Source organism: Rana temporaria, chromosome 6 (genome assembly GCF_905171775.1).
Source record: "Rana temporaria chromosome 6, aRanTem1.1, whole genome shotgun sequence".
NCBI lineage: Eukaryota > Metazoa > Chordata > Amphibia > Anura > Ranidae > Rana > Rana temporaria.
The window spans coordinates 169,719,309-169,744,403 of NC_053494.1; the positions used below are offsets into that span (position 1 = coordinate 169,719,309).

General features: G+C 45.3%; 1 protein-coding gene across 1 annotated transcript in view; it reads right to left on the minus strand.

The window, feature by feature from the left end:
• Window positions 1-852: 852 nt before the first annotated feature.
• KLHL41 (kelch like family member 41) overlaps window positions 853-25,095 on the minus strand; it is a 29,351-nt gene continuing 5,108 nt past the window's right edge. Inside the window, exons 2-6 of the mRNA XM_040357805.1 lie at window positions 21,270-21,427; window positions 21,082-21,189; window positions 8,208-8,393; window positions 6,047-6,193; window positions 853-1,094 (exon numbers count right to left, since the gene is read on the minus strand). Coding sequence (XP_040213739.1) covers window positions 983-1,094; window positions 6,047-6,193; window positions 8,208-8,393; window positions 21,082-21,189; window positions 21,270-21,427 — 711 coding nt within the window. The 3' untranslated portion in view covers window positions 853-982. The remainder of the gene's footprint in view (window positions 1,095-6,046; window positions 6,194-8,207; window positions 8,394-21,081; window positions 21,190-21,269; window positions 21,428-25,095) is intronic.

The following is a 25,095-nucleotide window of genomic DNA, read 5'->3' on the forward strand; positions in this document are numbered from 1 at the left end:
AGTCTTAGTTTCCCGTCGCAAAATTAGGGGTACTTTAACATGGTGTAAAATTACTCACGTCACTTTTAAAAAAAAAATTTCCCCGCGTAAGTACGTTACGCACGTCGCGATTCACAAACACGTCGCGCCGCCGTAATTTCGCGCAAAGCATGCCGGGAAAATTGCGAACGGAGCATGCGCAGTACGTCCGGCGCAGGAGCGTGCCTAATTTAAATGGTACCCGCCCCATTTGAATTGGGCGGGCTTGCGCCGGACGTGTTTACGATACACCGCCGCAAGTTTACAGGTAAGTGCTTTGTGGATCGGGCACTAACACTGAAAACTTGCGGCGGTGTAACGTAAACGGGTTACGTTACACGGCCGCAATTCTATGTGAATCTGGCCCTGTGTCTCCAACTTTGTGGTGTCTCCGTAGCAGTGACACCTATGTCGAAATCAGGAGATGGGGTCTCCTCCAGCCCCTCCCACTTCACATTCCTCACCAGTCAGCTGACCTCTAGTCTCTGCCCCCCAGCCATGCCGTGAACTCAATGAGTGGCTGCGAAGTGGCTGAGTGGGCGGCAGCGGTCTCCAATAACAGCCCAGGATTCAGTGACCCCCGGCAAATCATCATTCGACCCCCAGGTTGAGAACCACAGAGCTAGAGCCTACCACAGCTCTGCTTCGTAATCTAAGAGAAGGCAATAGGTCGCTATCCACTGACTGGGTCACAGAACGAACAGTGTACTCCAGGGACCCACAAGAGGAGTATGGCCAAAGAGTTTATATAGATAGATATTGTATAATCAGATTGCAACAGGTTGGTAAGTTTTATAATAGGCGACATCATCCATATTCCAGCTTGGGCTACAATTTATTGTTGGACTTCAAAAAAACTTTATTAATGTAACTAAAAATTTCTGTACAACCTTTCTTTATTTTTAAACAAGCAGTAGCAAACAAAAAATGAATGTGTTGTCAAATAAGTAACTGTGTTAAATTTTTACAACTTAGTCAGTTTAAAAAGGTTAAGATGAGAATCCAAGCACGTGGCACCAGAGGCATAACGGATTTCTTTTAACATTCCACTCCATTCCTTCTTGTCATCTTCAAACCTGAAAAGAGAAGGCAGACATTTAATTGAGGGCAAACAGGCTGAAATCAGTTGTTGTATATAGTAACCGAATATATTGTAGCTTTCTTTTTTTGGACTTGCTCTGACAGGTAGCTATCGGTTTATGTATAAAATATCCCATGTAGCGTAGTCAGATTTTTTATTTTATATATAAAAAAAAAGGGGGATATTAGAATACTGGGAAGCAGCTACAGTGGATATAAGAATTCAACACCCCCCTGGGGTGTAGAAAGTGCAGTTTCTTCCCTAGCCTGTGTCGTTAATGGCGGCTCCCATGCGCGGGAGTGATATCACGCGGCTCCGGCGAATCACAGAGCCGGAGTCCGTGGCCCGGAAGAAGGTGCCAGAAGATGGAAGCTGCCTACACAGGGGACATTGCTGGATTCTTTTTGCAGGTAAGTGTCCCATAATGGTCTAGTATGAAATGCATACTAGCCAATCATGCTTTTCATTTGCAGACGGAAAAAGAGGAAGTAAAACTCATCAGGATTTACTTCCTCTTTAACACCACGCGCTTTCCGCTGTGGACACACCAATAGATGCAGTGCACATCAGTCTTTGCCAACAGCACTTGATTCTCAACAGCCAAAACAGACCTTAAGGCCCCTTTCACACTGGGGCGTTTTTCGAGCGAAGCCTCATCTGCAATCCCAATGTGCTCAAGGAAGCAACTGGGGGAAATTTACTCCTACCCCACATGAAAAAGTCCAAATCCCTTACACCTAATGCTTGTACCTCTACTCAAAAAGGGGATCTTTACGTTCTCCCCAGGCGTTAACCTTAACACTAAGGTTTAGCACTTCTTTTCATCTCAAGGCCCACAAGCCTTCCCAGAATCCCGCTTTATAATGAACGGGCACTTCCACTTTTTGGAGTGGAGGAATGTCTGTTGATAATTGTACCACTCCAGGTCCAGGACCTCTAGGACAAATCTGTCATTTCAAAGAGGTACAGAATATCATTTTTATCTCTTCCCCTTCCTCGCTTTTTACCTTCCAATCTGCCAACTTCAGTCCAAAGGAAGGCAGATTTAATGACCACCTTGCACCAACTTCAGGCACAAGAGTGGATTGTACCTTCAGGAGAACTGTTTCAAGGTCTCAAATCCTTCTGAATGAAATCAAAGGTCATTGCTTTTCTCAGACAAGGAACATTTCTTGTATCAGTATACATACAAGATGCCTATCTCCATAAATTAATTCTCCTATCACATTTTGCTATGGAAGACCAACACTTCCAATTTGTGTCACTGCCATTCGGACTCTCCTCTGTCCAAGTGTTCACAAACTTGCTTGCCCTTCTTCTGGCTCTTCTACAAACTCAGGGAAAACTCAGGGCACAGTTTACATGAATGACATACAGAAAGATTCCTCAGCCACAACCTTGGCTACCAACTTCAAGAGGATGATTCAGTTCCTTCTAACCTTTGGCTGGATGATCAACTTTACATCCAAAGTTTGATCTCCAGCCCTCACACTGTCTGCAGTACCAGAGTGTAATCTTAAGACAAAGCCTAAGCCAGAATTTTCCTCCCTCAGGAGACAATAGACTGCCTATGATTAAACTCTGGGACACTTGGGTCACAACACCCCTCCTCAATTAATTTCTGAATGAGAGTTTTGGGCCTCAAGATGGTCTCCTTCAAGGCAGTTTTCTTTTTCCAGTCCCACCCCAGACAACAATACACGGAACAAGCATATCAAATCCTTGACCGGTGCCTCTGTCCAACCAAAGCTCTCCCTGGGATGGTGTGTCTCCAACCCTGTCCTAGAATAGAAACTCCCCATCAACATTTTTGAACTGAGAGCAACCAGATTGTCTCTACAACATTGGACCCCACTTCTACAAATACAGTTGGACAATACCACAGCAGTGGTTTACATAAATCATTAAGGGGGCACCAAAAGCTTAGCAGCCCTAAAACAAACAAGTGTAATACTCTTATGAGCAGAAACCTACATTCCGGCTGTCTTAGCCAGCAACATTTCTGGATTGTACAATTCGTTAGGCAGACTTCCTAAGCCATCGCTGCCTGGACTCAGGAAACTGGTCTCTGTACCCTGAATCGGAGAAAACCAGATGTGCAAATTCTGGCCTCCAGATTCACCAACAAGCTGAAAAAAATTGTGGCCCTAGACCTGGGATCCTATAGCCTTTGCAGTAGATGTTCTGGTCATTCCTTAAACTCAGTTCCTTGTAGTTAATGCCTTTCCTTCAATGAAAATCCCTTGACTGCTGCACAAGATGGAGGAGGAAAGGGTTCTGGTGATTCTCATGGCAACAAATTAGCCCAGGAGAACATGGTACACAGACATAAATCGGACTTCTGACTTCCAAGCCTTGGTCTTTTTCAGACAGACCAGACATATACAGGCAGAAGGTCACCTGTTCCATCCTGCTTTTCAGTCACTGGCTTTAATGGCATGGCTGTTCAAACCGAATTCCTAAATGATAGGAGCATATCTGACTTGGTCTTCCCACCATACTCAAAGCAAGGAAATTTAACTGTTGCAAGATTTACCATTGCACATGGAAGGCCTTTTTTGTATGGCGTGAGGACAGAAGGCTAAACCTTAGGAAATACTTTATCACTTCGTATTATGAATACCCTCAAGGGACAGAGTTCTGACTTGTACATCCTCTTCCAGAAACCTCCTGCCTAACATTCCCATATCAAGATATTTCTACAAGGTGTTGTTCATATAATTCCTCCACTTTGACAACCTGTGTTAGCTTGGGATCTAAACCTTGTACTCTCTGCTCTTCAGAGACCCTCCTTTAAAACCGATTAGAGAAATTCCTTTATAGGACCTGTAAGGTTGCCTTCTTGGTTCCCATAACATCTGTTAGATGTGTTTCTGTGTTAGCAGCTCTCTCTTGTAAAGAGCTGGAAATCTTATTTTTATCGAAATTGATAACATTGTCCTTCCTTCCCTCTGTCCTGCCCTCAAACATGACAAGACATTTGATTTTCATTCTTTGGATAAAGTTAGAGCTGTAGGAGTCTATTAGCTAGATTCATGTACCTTGCCGCATCTTTGCGGCGGCGTAGCATATCGTATTTACACTATGCCGCCGTAAGTTAGCTAGGCAAGTACTGTATTCATAAAGTACTTGCCTGCTAAGTTACGGCGGCGTAGCGTAAATGGGGCCGGCGTAAGCGCGCCTAATTCAAATTAGGCTAAGGGGGCGTGTTTTATGTTAATGGGGGGTGACCTGACGTGATTGACGTTTTTTACAAACGGCGCATGCGCCGTCCGTGTACATATCCCAGTGTGCATTGTGGCAAAGTACGCCGCAAGGACGTATTGGTTTCGACGTGGACGTAAATTACGTCCAGCCCTATTCACGGACGACTTACGCAAACGACGTAAAATTTGGAGGTTTTCCACCATTGCCAGATGGATCAGAAAATCTGACAAGTGCCTATGCCCTGAAGGAAAAGATTCCTCTCGTTCCTCTCAGTGCCCATTCCACCAAAGCTGTTATTGTGTCTCCCTGGCTCTTTCAGCATCAAGCAACTGTATCCCAGATTGTCAAGGCTGCCACTTTGTTCTCTGTATACACATTTTCCAATCTATACCAGGTGGAATTTCAGGCCTGTGTTGATGTGCATTTCAACTCTAAAGTGCTTCAATCGGAATATTTTGTTCATGTTCTTTAAACCCTTGTTTTTCTTGGGACCCATTGGCAGTTCTATGTTGATGTTCATTCCTCACTTTTTCTGCTTGTATATGAACACAAGCCCTGTACTATATGATTAGGATAATCTGAATTTTGATTGATCTGCACATTCCTTATGTTTGAATACAGTATAGGACTATGTCTTGATCACTCCCTATTTCTTGCTAGAAAACTGGAGCCTCGTGGAGTGGGTGGGGTCATAAGGGTATGCTCTAGGGGTGGCTCTAGCCGTGTCCATTCACATGAAGAATGCAGCATAGAGCCCATGGTCTATGAATACAAGTTCAGTGTCCTGTACTGTACTCCAAGATAAGGAATTAATAGGCAAGTCAAAATTCCTTTTTAACAAAAAATGAATGCAATCTCATGGGGCCAGATTCAGAAAGATGCACGTATCTTTAGGCGGGCGTATCGCATCTCATATGCGCTACGCCGCCGTAACTTAGTCAGATGAGTAGTGTATTCAGAAAGGAGTTGCGCCCGAAGTTACGGCGGCGTAGCGTATATGGGCCGGCGTAAGCCCGCCTAATTCAAAGTAGGCTGGTAGGGGGCGTGTTGTATGCTAATGAATCGTGACCCCACGTAAATGACGCACCTAACGAACGGCGCATGCGTTCGCATGCTCAGTATCACGTCAAATTTTCTCTGTAAATTACGCCGGCTCAATGTTTAGTCAACGTGAACGTAACCTACCCCCATTCACGGACGACTTACGCAAACGACGTAAAATACGATGCTGTTCCGACGTCCATACCTAACATAATTTACCCCTGCTTTATGAGGGATAAAGTTACGCCGGACCGACGCCTTACGTAAACGGTGTATATAGATGCGCCGGACGGAACTACGTTTCTGAATCGGCGTATCTAGGTCATTTGCATATTCGATGCGGAAATCAACAGATGCGCCACCTAAAATATGCACCCCAAGATACGACGGCATAGGAGACTTACGCCGCTCGTATCTTGGCAACCGTGAGGCGTATCTGATTCTATGAATCAGGCGCGAAGATACGACGGCGCACATTCGGACTTACGATGGCGTACGTGGAGATACGCCGTCGTAAGTCCTTTGTGAATCCGGGCCATAGTCTTTATAGTGCTCTACAAATTTGTTTCGGTGTTTAGCAAACAAAATAACAGTAAGGACTATAAGATTCTAACTACAATGTTAGCTTTAAGCTTATTCTAGATGCCGCTGAACTAGGAGGAAAGTTATGTACACAACAGTGACATCTCTGTTACTTACTTCCAGACATCAGTGACCTCTGAAGGTTCAAACTCTTGAGTTTCCAACTGAACCATTGCAAATCCACCAATGGCATACAGTGATCCTGCTAAACTGACCATATTGATGGAGCTTCTTTCCTGGGGGAATTCTGCGAGTGTTTCCCATCTAAAAAAAAATAAGTTATATTGATTATTCATGCATGTACAAACCATTTGTTTTATAGAAGGTACACCCTGACATTAGTTTTATTTATCAATTGGTTCTTATATCTTGAACAATTGTAAAAAAAGAAAATAAATTATGGTTAACATGTAAGACCCCTTCCACACTGGAGTTTTTTTTCAAGCGCTAAAGGGCTTAAAATAGCGCCTGTAAAGCACCTGAAAAATGCCTCCCCTGCAGCACCAGTGTGAAAGCCTGAGTGCTTTCACACTGGAGCTGTGCGCTTGCAGGATGTTGGCAAAAGTCCTACAAGCAGCACCTTTGGAGAGGTTTAGGAGCAGTGTATAGACCACTCCGCCCCTGTCCATTGAAATGAATGGGCACTGCTGCCGAAGCGCCAGCAAAGTGCTTCGACAGCGGCGCTTTTCGGGCCCCTTTAACCCTTTTTTTTTAAAAGGATAGACTCTCTTCCAGATAGTAGCTGGAGCTTGGCTTCAATTTGTTAGTGTATTTCAAGTGGTTGTAAAGCCTTAAGGTTTTTCACCGATGCATTTCATTCTATGCATTAAGGTGAAAAACCTTCTGTGCTGTAGCTCCCCCCCTTTTCTTACCTGTGCCCGATTTGATCCAGCGATGTGCACAAGCTGTCGCTCTTTTCATTAGACATATTGGCCCAGATTCAAGAAGCAATTGCGCCTGTGTAACTTGCTCCGGCGTTACGAATGCTCCTGATTCAGGAACATCGTAACGCCGACTGCAGCCTAAAATCTGCGTGGCATAAGGCTCTTATGCCACGCAGATTTTAGGCTGCATTCTTGCGTTGACCGCTAGGGGGCGCTCCCATTGTGATCAGCGTATAGTATGCAAATTGCATACTAACACCGATTCACAATTGTTGCGCGGGCCCTGCATACGCAAGTTACGTCATTTCCGTACGGCGTGCTTAGCGTAAGGCTGCTCCTGCTAATAGCAGGCGCAGCCAATGCTAAGGATACCCGTCGTTCCCGCGTCGCGACGTTCAAATTTTACGTCGTTTGCGTAAGTGAATCGTGAATGGCGCTGGACACCATTCACGTTCACTTTGAAGCAAATGACGTCCTTGCGACGTCATTTGCCGCAATGCACGTCGGGAAAGTTTCCCGACGGAGCATGCGCTTTACGATCGGCGCGGGAACGTGCCTAATTTAAATGATTCCCGCCCCGGCGGGATCATTTACATTGCGCGCGCTTACGCCGGGCAATTTTGCTGGCGCGCCCTCGCATTTTACGGAGCTACTGCTCCGTGAATCGAGGGCAGCGGCACAAATTTGCGGGGGCGCAGGGCAAAATCGTTGCCCTGTGCCTCCGCAAAAAAAATCTCTTTGAATCTGGGCCATTGATAGCAGCAGGAGCCCAGGGGCGGGGCACGGCCGAGTCCTGCTGCCTATGTCAATTGATGCAGGACTAGGGAACGAGCCCGCATGGGTGTCCCCATGGAAAGTGGCTTTCCGTGGGGGCACCCAATGAAAAGGAGGGGCCTGAACCCCAGAAGAGGAGAATCGGGGCTGCTCTTTGCAAAACGATTGCATGGAGCAGGTAAGCATAGGCATGTTTGTTATTAAAAAAGAATAATCAAAAGGTTACAACCACTTTTAGTCTGCTAGTACATCTAACACTTGGATATAACTGATGCAGCAGTGAATAGTAAAACATAATAATAGGTAGATTAGACCAAAGAGGTAGCCTTGCTTGTTGGCCTATGCTACTGTTGGTGGTGCAACCATATGAAAAGTGATACTAATAATCATGGAAAGCTGTTGAAAAATCTTAAATAAAGACTGTAGTCACCAGTCAGGTTTATAATTTCACATACTAGCTGAACTACAACATAGAAGAATTTTAGTGGCCGAGCTATTCAAACTGTTATATGGCCAAAACGTGACGATGGTGAATGATCGTTGTTTTTATAATATAATACACCCAGTACGGTACCACGGTGTACGTTGATAAGCCACATATAGACCCTTCATGAACATACTTGTTAGCAGCAATATCATAGGTTTCAACTGATGCAGTTAGTCCGTCCTCTGTGACTCCACCAACAGCGAAGATCTTGTTCTTGTGAACAGCAACACCGAACATTGAGCGGGCTGTTCTCATTGGAGGAAGGTCTTTCCAGTCTCCTTTTTTGGGGTTAAACACAAACAATCTGCCTGTACATTTCCTACAATGAAGAGAAAAACATTACAATGCATTAAAGTAGGCATGTCTGACCGACCTATTCTATGCCACATGCGTTTTTACTCCTTCACTGCAAACCTCAGGTAATTTAGCCATTTAAAACTACATGGAGATTCTGGGCCAGATTCTCCAATATTCTGCGGCGGCCTCGCGTAAGCTATTTACACTACGCCGCCGCAACTTACTGGAGCAAGTGCCGCATTCCTCAAGCACTTGCTCCGTAGTTTGCGGAGGCGTAGTGTAAAAAGCCCGGCGTATCCCCGCGTATTTCAAAGGGGGCGGCTTATATTTAAATTAAGCACGCCCCCGTTTTGATCGAAGTGCGCATGCGCCGGGCTAAAAATAGCCCAGTGCGCATGCTCCAGTTCTCGGCAGAAAACGTCAATGACGCCGACGTGTGCGTCATTGACGTAAAGTCGTATTCAAGAACGACTTAGGAAAACGACGTACCCGACAGGGAAAAGACGACGCGGACCCGACGCCATACTTAACATGGCATACGTGGGACTGGCGTAAGGTTACCCCTCATATAGCAGGGGTAACCTTACGCTTACGCAAACGACGGTTACGCGACGCAAATTCGTTCGGGAATTGGTGTATCAGGCTCATTTGCATAAACAAATGAGACCTGAACGTAAACGCCACCTAGTGGCCGGCGGCGAATTACATTTAAGATCCGACAGTGTAAGTGACTTACACATGTCGGATCTTCAGCGTATCTATGCGAAAATGATTCTAGGAATCACTCGCATAGATACGCGGGTCAAAAAAGAGAGATACGACGAGAGATATTCCGTCATAACTCTACTCAGAATATGGCCCCCTGTCATTGTGCATTGGAGTGCCATTAACAAGGAACTGCAGTCCACACAGTACTGATACATATTTTACCGTGCACTATCACAATGCAAAAATGTAAATTTGCTCCTAATAAGGAAAAACCATCACTTACAATTACCAGACAGTAATACACATAACCTATCTAGGAGGTACACAGCATAGTAGCATGTTAACAGTTGGTGTCATTAACCACTTCAATGCCCAGCATTTTTACCCACTTCCTGACCAGGACAATTTTTGGCTTTCAGTGCTGTCACACTTTGAATGACTATTGCGCAGTCACTGTGGCCACGAAACGCGTCAAGCCTATCAATGTCATCATTTTCCCAACAACTAGCTTGACTTCAACTGTGATTCATCTGTATCCTATAACCCATTTTTTCCATTACCGGATAAGCATTTGGCTTTTTATATCAGTTACTTTTATGGGATACTATGCGATTTCAGATGCGTGCATGTATACATATATAAATGTTTCTTTTTAGTTTGTCCTCGTCTTGTATATAGATTAAACTACTTAATATGTTTAGCCATGTATCACGTGTTATGAGGTATTCTTTGTTTTTATGCCAATTAAACCATTTACATTATTTCTCCTACCACGTGCCTCACTCAAAGTCCCAATATCCAAAATTATTTCTGATTTAGGCCCCTTTCACACTGAGGAGTTTTTCAGGCGGTACAGCGCTAAAAATAGCGCTGCTATACCGCCTGAAAAACTCCTTCCCAGCAACCTCAATGTGAAAGCCGGAGGGCTTTCACACTGAGGCGATGCGCTGGCAGGAGAGAAAAAAATCTCCTGCAAGCAGCATCTTTGGAGCGGTATGTATACCGCTCCTTCACCGCTCCTTCCCATTTAAAACAATGGGAAACCGCGGTAATACCGCCCGCAATGCGCCTCAGCAGAGGCGCATTGCGGGCGGTATTAACCGTTTATCGGCCGCTAGTGGGGGTTAATACTGCACCGCTAGCGGCCGAATCCCGCGGCAATTCCGACGGTATAGCGCCGCTATTTTTAGCGGCGCTATACCGCCACCGCGCCTCCCGCCCCAGTGTGAAAGGGGCCTTAGGAATGGAGGTACATGTAATCATGCACGTCATTTAAAGTCCCATTACCCTCTTGCTTTCTAAAGATGTTTAGTAAGAGGCATGGCGATTTTTTTTTTTAAGTTGTAATAAAAAAAGAAAAATGACATACAGTCACCAGTGCAGTACAGCGTCATCATAACTGGTGTGGCGGCGATCAGGGACACTAACAGGTGACAGTACAAAAAAAAAACAATGTATCACATTTTTTTTTTTAACACTGTGACCATAGCAATATAATTTTGCCATAGTAACATTGTACTACTCTAAGAAAATGATCAGGATTTTTTTTAAACATTATGTTAGCAGTGAATTACGTTGCTATAAGCAACATTTTACTGAATGAAACAGATTCATTCAGTTTGTTTTGTTGTGATTAGCTGTGATTGGTCAAAGATAATCACATGGTACCGATGCGCTGTTATTGGCCCTGTCTGTACCATGTGATCAAATTGACCAGTCACAACTAGCAACACAATTGTACACAACGGATGGCATGAAAGGAAGCCATCTATTATTTACAACTGTCATGTGACATGCAGTGATTGATTACAGCGGTCACATGGTACCAGCAGTGAGCCGGTACTTTGATCGGTCATCAGCTGTGTCCCATGGCGCTGTGCGGCACTTTCTGACCGGATGTTATATGATGTCCAGTCAGGATGGGAAAACCTTTAGACCCCTTTCCCACTGAGGCGCTTTGCAGGTGCTATAACGCTAAAAATAGTGCCTGCAAAGCGCCCTGAAAGAGCTGCTGCCCGGGGGGTTTCACACTGGAGCGGTGCGCTAGCAGGACGGTAAAAAAGTCCTGCTAGCAGCATCTTTGGAGCGGTGAAGGAGCGGTTTGTATACCGCTCCTGGCCACTGAAATGAATGGGCACCGCCAGCAGCGGCGCTTTGCGGATGGTTTTAACCCTTTTCCGGCCGCTAGCGGGGGTTAAAAGCACCTTGCTATCAGCCGAATACCACCCACAGATGTGACAGTAAAATGCTGCTAAAAATAGGAGCGCTTTACCGCTGACGCCCCAGTGTGAAAGGGGCCTTACAGTAAAATTTTTAAGAAAAATCTGCTGCCCTCAAGCTCCTAATTGGCTGAAAGCGCTGACTGGAGTGTTCTAGCGGGGGGATCCATCCCCCAGTCAGAATGCAACAGCTCAGCGGGGGAGATCGCTGTACGAACTTTGGATTGTTAGTACAGCAGCTCAGACTGGAGATCTCGGTTAAAAAAAAAAAACTATTAGTGTGTGCCAGGCTGCAGTCCACACACCATATTTAACTGAACAGTTCTGCAAAGAAGAGCGGGCAGATATTGCAAAGTGTAGATGTGCAAAGTTAGTTGAGACATCCCAACAGACTAAATAAAGGCTGTAATTAAAGCAAAAGGTGGTTCAACAAAATACTGACACAAGGGGGTGATCCTTTTTCCAAATCAGTGATTTTTGTTTTTGTTTTTTTCTGACATGTTGGTGTTATATCTTTTACTTATATGTTGTAAGATTTACTGAGTAAATACAGCTGGGTAAAACAAAAATGGTGTCTGTCTTCATTTCAGGCTGCAAAGCAACTAAATGTGATTATTTTCTATACCCGCTGTATATCTACACAACCTGGTATAGAACACTAGAAAGGGTTACTATGGTAACAGATGGGTCATAAGAGTATTTCTTAAAACATTAATTTATTGTAACAAAATTGGCTAAAATTAGAGCATCGGTCAAAAATAATGACAACTTCACATAAACAAAGGCTGTCACTGCAACATACGGTGACACATGTTAATTACCAAATAACATTAGACATAAACATGATATATAACATAAAACATATAGATGCGTCTAGAAGCCTTGTAACAACACATGGGAGGTAAGGTTCTGGAATAGACGCCAAAGCGTCTGTCCCTTTTCCACCCTACCTCACATGGGATGGTGGGTTGACACACTGGTAGTGTTATATGGGAAATGGGGCTCTTAGGCCTCGTACACACGGCCGAGGAACTCGACGTGCCAAACACATCGAGTTCCTCGGCCAGTTCAGCACTGAAGCCGCCGAGGAGCTCGGCGGGACGAGAGCTCCCATAGAACAACGAGGAAATAGAGAACATGTTCTCTATTTTCTCGACGAGCTCCTCGGCGGCTTCCTCGGCCAAAAGTGTACACAAGACAGAGATTCTCGGCAGAATCCGGGTTTTGACCGAGTTTCTCGGTGAATTCTGCCGAGAAACTCTGTCGTGTGTACGAGGCCTGAAAGTGGTTGTTAACCTTAGACAAGAAATATGAACAAAGCATATCTCTCTATAGTGTGTACTTGTCTCAATCCAGAGCACTAAGTGTCATTTCTGTCTGCTTCTTCCTTCCTCTGCTATCTGCATTAATAATTTCTGATTAGTTTTCCTGACACCAAGAGAAAAATGGTGACGGGGAGTGAGCTCCAGCACACTGCTTGTGATTGACAGCCTCATGTCTGTTCCTGTGTGCTGTGTGAAGGGGGGTATGTCTCTTCCCTCCAATCAGCTCTCAGAGCTTCCACTGATGTAACTTCAGCTCTCCGTCCTTTGCTATTCAGAGCTGAGAGATCCTTAGCTGGATTCAGGTAGGGCGGCTTACTTTTGAGGCCGCATATACGCTACGCCGCCGTAAGTCAGAGAGGCAAGTGCTGTATTCACAAAGCACTTGCCTCCTAAGTTAAGGCGGCGTAGCGTTAATGGGCCGGCCTAAGCGCGCCTAATTCGAATGTGGAACAGGGGGGCGTGTTTTATGTTAATGACTGGTGACCCGACGTGATTGACGTTTTTAACGAATGGCGCATGCGCCGTCCGTGGACATATCCCAGTGTGCATTGCTCCAAAGTACGCCGTTTCGACGTGAATGTAAATTACGTCCAGCCCAATTTGCGTACGACTTACGCAAACGACGTAAAAAGATAGGCCCGTTCCGACGTCCATACCTTGCATGGGCTACGCCACCTAGGGAGCAGCTTTATCTTTACGCGGGCGTATCTCTAACGTTAATGGCGTAACTAATCTGAATCTAGCTACCTGTGTACATTCTGCACTTCTAATGGTTGTAGGGAAAAGACAACTGCAGATAAACAGGTACACCCTATGTAGGAGGATTTGTTTAATATCTGTCTATCACCTAAAGCCAGTCACATCACTGGTTATATGTTAGGGTTTACAACCACTTCAATGGATTTTTAATAAAGACATAAGCTCACTTGTGTTTATAAGTCTGTCTAGATTTTGGTTTTAAATTAGAGCTCATTAGTTCCCATTTACTGTATGAAGCACAATTGCAATATGAGGGTTATTTTAGTGCTGAGCCCTCCGCAGTCTGTGGTATAGTCCCCAGAATTCCTAGCAGAATGCTCAACAGGTGCACTAAAGAAGTATGGCAGACTTCACCAAGTTGTCATTTAAAGAGAGAGTAAAGCCGGCGATAATCTAAAAATAGCGGCCAGGCCCCCAGTGATGGGAAAGGGTGACACGTAGCTTCTCTCTTATGTCCAGAGCTTTTTTTCTCAGAAAATAGGTGCAGGAACTCAACCACGACCCGTTCAGATTTCAAAAACAGTAGAAGGGTCTTAAAGGGGCATTAAATACCAGAATTGCATTACATACAGAGTGCAGAGTTCAGGGGGTTACACACAGAGTGCAGAGCTGTCACTTGTAAACACAGAAACCAGACTTCTGTGTTTACAAGTGATTGTGGTGAGCAGGAACCAAAGGGTCTGAGCCAAAGGTGGTGGAACTGAGTTCCCCCAAGTTCCCCCAGAAAAAAAGCCCTGCTTATGTCTGCCACTTGCTAGATAAAAGTGCAACTAAAACTGACTTTGTATAACAGATCTGACTGCAGTGTGATCTGTTCTGTACTTCACCATGTGCTCCATGAAATCTGGGGCAAAAAGAGAATATTTACACCAATTTTCATAGAGTAAGGCTGCATTCACACTTGAGCGTTTTGTCGCCTGAAGCGCGACGTTCAAAAACGCTAGAGGGGAAAAAATACATTATTCCCTATGCAGATGGTTCACATCTCCACTCCAAAACGCCTAATGCCGAACGCCTGAAGCTCCAACAAGTTCCGGGCCCTTTGTTGTCACGCGAATCGGGCGGTTTGGGCGTTTTTGAGCGTTTCTATTTCCCATAGAAAGTAATAGAAGGCTCGATTCAAGCGACTTGCGCGACAACGAGCCTTTGCTACGGGCGTTTTGTCGCTTTAATCAATAGGACATTTAACCTAGGCAGAAGATAAAAAAAATCTACCAACATAGCAACAAGTGATGAAAAGATGATAATTTTTCCTATTGGCTAAAATAAAAAACGTTGAAGTACAAAAATGTCGGACGACGCTGTATGCAAACGCGCAAATAAGCATGAATACGCGCGACAAAAACGACCGAACGACCTACGCTCAGGTGTGAATGCAGCCTTAAGAAGCGTTAAACCCAGTGATTGGTTGTTTTTGCTTTTTTTGTTCCTCTCCATTTGTCACCAAGACATAAAGTGCCGGTGATCTGCCAATATGGTTTTGGCTATCCAGATGGTTCCTGTAAGGACTGCGCAGGCGCAATCCTTGCCGACGGAAATCTCTGAACCTCGGCCGGCATCCAGGGCAATGTGGAATTTGAGGAAAGTGGACAGTCGGCCTCACGTCCTCGCTCCGCTCGCTCGGCCTCCTGGCTCTTTTTTTAACATCCTTCAATCCATTGGGATGTTAAGGAATGAGCCTGGATGCCGGCCGAGGTTCGGAGATTTCCGTCGGCAAGGATTGCGCCTGCGCAGTCCTTACAGGAACCATCTGGATAGGGGAACCATAACAACAAGTCACCGGTTCACACTACAGCAACTTTGGATCCGACTTGTAAGTCCTTAAGTTTCCCCAAGTTGCTGGACATAAAAAATGCTATAGAAGTAAATGAGAGCCGTCTTAAAGTGGAGGTCCACCCTAAAAAAAAAAAAAATACACCAAAATCCAAACAAAAACAAAAAAAAAACAGAAATGGCGGTTGCTATGCAGGTCTTCTTAATCTGCCTCTTCCCATACCATGGCAGGTCTTCTTCCTCGTCCTCCCCACGTTGTCTTCTGGGTAATGGGGCGTGCTGCCCTCTGGGAACTGTGTGTATCCCAGAAAGCAGCAGCCCATTCACAAAGCGCTGCCAGACTCACACATGTGCACTAGGAAACAAGCAGTGAAGCCGCAATGCTGTTTGCCTCAGTGAAGATGGCGGTGCCGGGAGCTGCCAGGATCATGGGATCGGCCTCGGGGGGCCAACATCGCGGGCACCTAGGAGCGGTAAGTGTCCTTATTAAAAGTAAGCAGCTACAGTGTTTGTAGCTGCTGACTTTAAAAAAAAAAAAAAAGTCGCGGGTGGAACCCTGCTTTAATGTACACTACTGAAGTCGCTCCGACTTCAGAAAAGGTTCCTGTACTACTTCAAAGCGACTTCTAGGCAACTTGTACCCATAGATTTCAATGGAAGTCGCCTCCAAGTCGGATCTCCATCTATATTGAAGCAACTTTACAGGAGAAGAAAAATAGTTTACCCAGACATCCCCCTCCCTCCCACAGAGCTGATTATTCTGTGATTGGCCACAGCCAAAGTTGCCTGTCCTGGAGTCGCGTTGTAAGTTGCTCAAAGTCGCACTGAAGTTGCCTCCAAATCGCCTTGCAAAGTCGCGCTGAAAGTCGGGTTGCCTCAGTGTGAACCGGCACAAAATGAGGGGAAATCCAAACATTTTTAATGGTCATCAAAGCAAGAGTAGAGGCAAAATCTTTCAACTTGCACACGTTTCTATGAAAACTCTTGACATATATTTTTACTTATTTAAATAAATGCTTTAAAATGTGTCTGTGCTCGTCTGGCATGGAACCATTGCAACTCAAATCCTGGAAGGATAAAGTAATAGAAATGGCTAATGGTGCACTGTTTCTTTAAATAGTGAACTGATGTGATAATGAACAAAGTAAAGAGAATAAACAAGATATCTACGATATAAGTGTTCAAATGTAAAATTGGTGTGTTTGAACAATATGATAGCACCTTAGTGATGCAAATAACAAATGCATTGTTCAAAATGTCAATGTGAAAAAAATTCCAGTGTGTAAAAAAAATTTGGTTAAATTTAAAAAGTTCACGTCGATAAGAAAATAATGAAGGTGTGACAAGTGAAATGGTATTCAACTTCCGTGGCTACCAGTGTTCAAGAAAAAAAGGCAAAGTGGTGTTTCATCCACAAGAAAAGAGAGTGGCCTCTTACCAGATCTGATGGATCCCTATTACAGAGATCAAGGAAGCTTATGCCGGGATAATCACAGGTGTGGAGATTTTAAACGCTAGTTCTTTTTTCTTTTTCTTTTTTACTGCTCAAAACTGCTGATAACAGCCTATGTGTGCATGGACACATAGGATAACATGATGGAGAGTTTAATGACTGTAGGAAAAAAATGTCTACTGCCAAAAACAGCTGCTGTAAAAACGTCCAAAAAATGTCCAGTGTGCATGAGGAACACTTTAATGGTAAAAAGTTAACTTTACACTTAGAATCGCCGTTCATTCTCTTCTTCTTGCCTACAGAGTACCTTCTAGCTCACCAAGAACTGGCTGCCATCAATTGACGGCGGCATGATAGATCTATTGTTCTGACAGGACGTCATATGACGTCCTCGTCTTTCACAGCCTCTAGGGGGCGCGCGCACCCACCGCGTTACTGGGAACACGTTGGCCGCGGGGCACCCGCGATTGCCCAGTAACTGAGCAGGACCGTGGATCTCTGTGTGTAAACACAGAGATCCACGTCCTGTCAGGGAGAGGAGACCAATGCTGTGTCCCTTGTACATGGGGACACAGATCGGTCACCTCCCCCAGTCAGTCTCCTTCCCCCACAGTAATAATCACTTCCAGGGTACACATTTAACCCCTTCCTTGCCCCCTAGTGTTAACCCCCTTCCCTGCCAGTCACATTTATACAGTAATCAGTGCATATTTATAGCAGGGATCGCTGTATAAATGTGAATGGTCCAAAAAAATGTGTCAAAAGTGTCCACCATAATGTCGCAGTCCCAATAAAAATCACAGATTGCCGCCATTACAAGTAAAAAAAATCAAAAAAATCAAAAAAATCATAATTACGTCCCCTATTTTGTAGGCGCTATAACTTTTGCGCAAACCAGTCACTATACGCTTATTGCGATATTTTTTTTTTTACCAAAAATATGTAGAAGAATACGTATCGTCCTAAACTGCGGAAAATAAAAATAAAAAATTGGGATATTTATTATAGCAAAAAGTAAAAAATAGTGTTTTTTTTTTCAAAATTTCGCTCTTTTTGTTTATAGCACAAAAAATAAAAACAGCAGAGGTGATCAAATACCACCAAAAGGACGTCACTCCGGCGGAGGCTCTTTACCACGTGATCAGCTGTGTCCAATCACGGCTGATCACGATGTAAACAGGAAGAGCCGTTGATCGGCTCTTCCTCACTCGCGTCTGATAGTGGTTTCCCACACTAGACCACAGGGAAGCGGCCAGGACCACCAGGGATTGGAGGAAACATGTGGATGGCCAGGTACATCCCCCATGGCCATTCACATGTAAAAAATATGCACAATAGATGCCAATCAGTGCCCACAAATGGGCACTGACTGGCAACATGGACACTGATTGGAAAAAATGTAAATAAACAAGTGCCACCCCTCAGTGTCCATCAGTGCCACCCCTCAGTGTCCATCAGTGCCACTTCTCAGTGCCCATCCATGCCCAGTGCCCACCTATCTGTGCCACCCATATGTACCCATCAGTGCCACCCATATGAACCCATTAGTGCCACCGATATGTGCCCATCAGTGTCGCCTATGAGTGCCCATCAGTGCCACATACCAGCGCCGCCTATCAGTGTCCATCAGTGCCACCTATCAGTGCTCATCGGTGCCCATCAGTGCCACCTCATCGGTGCCCGTAATTAAAAAAGAAAACGTTCTTATTTACAAAAAAATTAACAGCAAAAAATAAAAACTTTATTTTTTTCAAATTTTTCTGTCTTTTTTTAGTTGTTGCGCAAAAAAAAAAAATCACAGAGGTGATCAAATACCACCAAAAGAAAGCTCTATTTGTGGGAACAAAATGATAGAAACATTGTTTGGGTACAGTGTAGCATGACCGCGCAATTGGCATTCAAAGTGCGACAGCTCAGAAAGCTGAAAATTGGCCTGGGCAGGAAGCTGCGTAAGTGCCTGGTATGGAAGTGGTTAATGTTATCACATTATAAATTTAAAAACCATCTGTGTAAAACATATGTGCACTGAACCAAGTACCGCACAGGCACCAGGATTTAGATGACCGCGTTAGCTCTGAGCCAGCAGCTCAGTTCAGAAAGTAGATGCTGACCCTGGGTAATGCCTGAACACTGATGGCTCCAACCTTCTGATGAGAAAAGCAGATGAAGGCATTGTCAGGGGGACATCCCTGTGAGCTATAATAAGGAAGTGTTACACTTACACATTACTTAGCATGTATGCACTTAAAATAAAATATATCAGAAGCTGGGCAGTGCTAATAAGTAGGGATTTGATTTGATTTGAACACAATAATAGTTATCACAACTGTCCTTTACTGAACGAGTCCCGGCACTTAAGGCAAATTTACGAGCCTGTATTAATAAGGTGCCGATATAACATATGTTCACTGGCGAGGCCAACTCAGTCTGACATATTTTTGCACCTGCTTTATTCTGATGGCAAAAGAGAATTCCTGGAGTGTCAGCAACAGCTGTGATTAGACCAACTATGATTAACTATGGGCCACTATGACCAAAACAGAAAAAATACATTCATTTACAAAATAAAATACATAAAAGTTCAGAGATAAACCCTGTGTGAGCAAATGCACATAACCCATCTATTCTTCTGACGCAGTGGCTGAAAATCCATAAATAGAGCATTTATATAGGAGGTATGGGTTTGTTTAGTGCAGGGGTGGCCAACCAGTGGCCCGGGGGCCACATGTGGCCCGCTGAGCCCTCTGATGTGGCCCGCGACCTCCTGCTCTGGAATGGAGGGTTGGCAAGTTGCCGACCCGCCATACCACAGCATCAGTGTTGTGAATGAAGCTGGTGGTAGAGGATGAAAGTGGCTGTGGAGCAGAGCCCCATAAGCCAATGCTTCCTCTGCAGCGCTGGCTTTTGCCACAGGCAGAGTCTATGGCAAAATTCAGCTAACCCGCAGGATAGACACAGGTGCACTACGTTGCACCCGCAGTGTGGGTAAACCGCAGCATATCAGTTTGAAAGCAGTCTTAGGCCCTTTTCACACGATCAGCCCGACCAAATGGGACCCTCAATTCACCTCTTTGGAGCGACAGATGTCCATTTACGCCCACCTACCTCCAATCCGAAAAACAGAAGGGAATTTGTCCCCTTCCATCAGGGCGGATCAGAGGGCCTATAGAGCAGCTGTGACCTGTCATCTGCCCGCTCCGCTCTTTGTGGCCCGCGACTGGTTACCAAGTTGCTTAAGTGGCCCCCACTCTTCAAAAGGTTGGGCACCCCTGGTTTAGTGGGTAGTGGTTAAACTCTTTTATACATAGATGATTATTTTTGGTTATATGCGAATAAGGAAATATGGGAAATTTATATAGTTACATAGTAGGCAAGGTTGAAAAAAGACACAAGTCCAACCTATGTGTGTGATTATATGTCAGTATTACCCTGTATATCTCTGTAGGTTGTGGTCGTTCAGGTGCTTATCCAATAGTTTCTTGAAACCATCAATGCCCCCTGCTGAGACCACCGCCTGTGGAAGAGAATTCCACATCCTAACCGCTCTTACAGTGAAGAACCCTCTATTTAGTTTAAGGTTAAACAGCTTTTCTTCTTATATTAGTGAATGGCCACATCTCTTATTAAATACCCTTATGCAGAAAAGTTTTATCCCTATTGTGGGGTCACCAGTACGGCATTTGTACATTGATATCATAACTCCTCTCAAGCGTCTCTTCTCCAGAGAGAACAAGTTCAGTGCTCGCAACCTTTCCTCATAACGAATATCCTCCAGACCCTTTATTAGCCCAGATTCACACTGGGCTGCGGGAATGAAGCGGTGCGAGTTCAGCTGGCACTTTCCCCTCTACCCTTCCTGACTGTCACCCATCTACTCTGCTTTCGTGCCTGCCCCTCTTTATCTCCACCTGCCTCTGTGCTGGCCCATGCCGGCACCTCCCGGGTATAACCCAAATCTCCTTTAGTGTGGAGGGTCTTCTCAGTGTTGACAGTTGCTTCCCTAGATTCAGAACCTGGGCTTCCAGGGAAACAATGCACTTACATTTTGCAAAGCAGAATTCGCCCTTGATCGGATGATCAAGGAACACATACATACCGAAAGATGCACACCGAGTCACATTTCCACACCCGCCAGGCATCGTACCTACTAATTTGATGGGGATTGGAGGATTATACCCTGTCCAAATTAAACAACAACTAGTTTTGCTGACATTCAGGGCCGGACAGGCATCAGGAGGTGGCAGCAGCACCTGCCAGACACTTCTTCACTGCCCTTTGAAAAGTTATCCACAGTGGATCACTTTTCAGAGGGGAGTAAGCATTACCACCAGTGTGAAAGAGCCCATAGAATCCCAAGGTGGACAGGAACAGAGATGGGAGTTCTGGCATTTTATGGATCCTATACAGATAAGAATTAGTAAGTGCAAATGGTAGATCATGTTCTGGCTAATTATCCAAAGCCATGCCACTTACTTGTCATCTGTTTTTCCTCCAAGAGTATAGATGAGCCCATTATGTGACACCACAGAATGTCCATAAACCTTGACTGGGAGATTCTTTGTTTCTTTCCAGGTTACGGCTCTGAAACCAGAAGAAGAAACTTAATATCCATTCATTAATATGTCACATTGTAAAGCGCTTAGTAACAATGAACATCATACTTAGAATCATAACAGAACACTGTGTCCAGTGACTCTTCAGATTGCAGGTCTTTGCCAGCGATGGCATAGATACAATTCTCCGCCTCACCCAGGCTGAAGAGACATCTGGATGATGGAAGAGGTGGGAGTCCGATCCATTCACCTCCAATGCTGTCCAACTGAAATATAGAAAGTCGGCAATGTCAGAAAATACCACAAAGAATGCTGGAAGATAACTAGCGATGGCTTCTACTGTAATCCTATCATTTGTGGATATTGCAAAGATAGAGGATACAACCGATCGGCATTATCCCTATTTAACCAGTTAACAACCGCCCTATAGACAATATACGTCTACAAGGCGGTTGCTTAACCCTGGGAGGACGTCCATGGACGTCCTCCCAGAATCGCGCTCCCGCGCGCCCTCTGGGGCGCGCACATGGGAATGATAGTGGCGGTTTACCACGTGATTGCTCCGTCCAATGACGGAGCGATCACTTGTAAACAAACCGGCGTCATGTGATGACGCCGGTTCCTCCCTCCCCTCTCTGTACCGAACGGTACAGTGTGAGAGGAGAGGGGAGGGAGCGGATGCAGCAGCAGCTGCTGTGGGCTGGATCTGTGACAAATGCAGTCACAGATCCAGTCATCCATCCCTGCCCCAACTCTGCAATACCCCACAATACTCTGCAATACACCAAAGTACTCTGCAATACCCCCAAAATACTCTGCAATACCCCACAATACTCTGCAATACCCCACAATACTCTGCAATACCCCACAATACTCTGCAATACCCCACAATACTCTGCAATACCCCACAATACTCTGCAATACCCCACAGTACTCTGCAATACCCCACAGTACTCTGCAATACCCCACAGTACTCTGCAATACCCCACAATACTCTGCAATACCCCACAATACTCTGCAATACCCCACAATACCCTGCAACGTCGCCTATGGGGATTTTTAAATAGCGAAGTTTGGCGCCATTCCATGAGCGTGTGCAATTTTGAAGGGTGACATGTTGGGTATCTATTTACTCGGCGTACCTTTATCTTTCACATTTATGCAAAAGAATGAAGAAAAAATACAACATTTTTACAAAAAGTTTTATAACAGAAACAAAGAAAAATTAATTTTTTTTTACAGAATTTTTAGTCTTTTTTCTCTTATAGCGCAAAAAATTAAAAACCCAACGGTGATTAAATACCACCAAAAGAAAGCTCTATTTGTGTGAAAAAAAGGACGAAAATTTTATTTGGGTACAATGTTGTATGACTGAGTAATTGTCATTCAAATTGTGAGAGCACCGAAAGCTGAAAATTGGTCTGGTTATTAAGTGGGTTTACGTGCCCAGTGGTCAAGTGGTTAATCTTCATTTATTTTAGAATGATGTTTAATCTCACCAGTTCTCTTTCATATGTGCAGTATAGTTATATCAGACTATGGGGGAGATTTACTAAAACTGGAGCACTCAGAATCTGGTGCAGCTGTGCATGGGAGCAGTGCCGATCCTGACCTCCCTGGGGCCCTAAGCAAAAAGTTGAGAAGCGGGGGGAGGGGGTGTTCTGCTGTCGGAAATTACATCTTACATTAAAGTGAGAAGCGGGGGGTGCTGGCTTCTTACCTCTTCTCCCATGCAGCCAGCGAGTTGAGAGGCGGGGCGAGGGGCTGAAAATGACTTCTCACCAGGCGGGGCCTCTAGTAATTTGAGGGGCCCTCCGCAGCTTTGCGGGGCCCTAAGTGGCTTGCATAGTGAGCCTATAGGGCGGATCGGCCCTGCATGGGAGCCAATCATCTTCTAACCTCAGCTTATTCAATTAAGCTATGGCTGTAAGCACAGGTTCACACTGGGCTGCGGGAGTGAAGCGCGCAAATTCAGCTGAACTCGCACGATTTCACTCCCGCCTGTCAGTCCCGATTTCGGCTGTGATTTTAGAGACATCTGTCCAGGTTTCTGCACAGATGTCAATGTAAATCGCGGGCTGAAATCGCAAAAAGTAGTACAGAAACTACTTTTTGAAATCAGTACAGCGCCGCAGATGACGCGTTTGCACAGATTAGGACGGTGCCATTGCCGGCAAATTCCGCTGATTTGACATGAGATGTGACATGTCAAATCACATGTCAAATCGCACCAGACACTGTGCTAACCATGCAAGGTTAGTCTGGCGATCTCCCCACTGAGCTTTTGTGTTCCAATAGGGGGGCAGCCCCCCGCCAGAACATGCCGATCAGCGTTATCTGCCATTGGCTGAGATTGCTGATTGGGAGTCGGTCAGCTGCTGGTTTTCTAGCATGCACGTGTCGGACAGACCGATATACAAATGGGCAGAATGTTGGCCGGTATTTTTTTATACTGGTAAATGTCTGTGTGTATGGGGCTTTAAAAGTGAGCTTAGCCTTTAGGTTCCCCTTTAAAGCGGAGGTTCACCCATACATAACTATTTTTCCCCTTAGATGGATGCTCGTTTTGTCTAGGGGAATCGGCTAGTTGTTTTAAAATATGAGCCGTACTTACCGTTTACGAGATGCATCTTCTCCGCCGCTTCCGGGTATGGGCTGCGGGACTGGGCGTTCCTATTTTGATTGACAGTCTTCCGAGAGGCTTCCGACCGTCGCATCCATCGCGTCACGATTTTCCGAAAGAAGCCGAACGTCGGTGCGCAGGCGCAGTATAGAGCCGCACCGACGTTCGGCTTCTTTCGGCTACTAGTGACGCGATGGATGCGACCGTCGGAAGCCTCTCGGAAGACTGTCAATCAAGAAGGAACGCCCGCTCCCGAAGACCCATACCCGGAAGCGACGGAGGAGATGCATCTCGAAAACGGTAAGTACGGCTCATATTTTAAAACAACTAGCCGATTCCCCTAGACAAAACGAGCATCCATCTAAGGGGAAAAGATAAAAAAATACTTAATTGGGTGAACTCCCGCTTTAAGTACCTTATTCGTTAAAAGAGAAGTATGGGAAGTTTTTATTTTAGAATGATACTTACCTATGTAGATGCAGCATCGGTCTGACAGCTCAAGGCTGAAAACAAAGCGATCAAACTTCAGCGATCGCTCGGTTCTCACAGCTCCCTGCACAGAGAGCTGGTGAGGTCAGTCGCCACTGTCTGCTCTGCACCCCCTGCATTACAGGTTGGCTTCACATCTGCACTTTTATAATCAGTGGCATTGGTGTGCATCATTTTTTTTTATCTCTTTAAATAGCTATTACCGTATTTATCGGCGTATACCTCACAATTTTTTGCCATGAAAATCAGGGCAAAATCGTGGGTGCGCGATATACGCCGATACCCGCTTTCCTGCGCCGAGTATGAATACTGCGCCGGCATATACCGAGCGCAGTACACTCGTGTATAGTCGGGCAGTCTCGACTCCTCCCGCGCTCACGTCCTGGACGTACAGGATGTGAGCGCGACAGTAGCCGAGCCTGCCCGAGTGTACTGTGCTCGGTATATGCCGGCGCAGTATTCAAACTCGGCACGGGAAAGTGGGAAACGAGCGAGGAGGACGCTGCAGAAGGACGCCGGACCCGACGAAGAGGACACCCGAATCCGCAGACGGACGCCGGACCCGACGAGGCCGTCGATGGACCACGCGCAAGACACCAAAACTGTAAGTACAAAATCCTTTTTCCACAGGAATTTTTGGCCAACTTTAGGGGTGCGCGCTATACGCGGGAGCGCGCTATACCCCAATAAATACGATACTCCCTAACAACTTCCACCAGATCAATTGGCGGATGGAACATTCGATATGGTCTTCCTGCTTCTCCTCCTCGGCCAATCAGGACAGGAAGCAGGTCTTAAGACCGTATTGGCCGGGAGGATAAG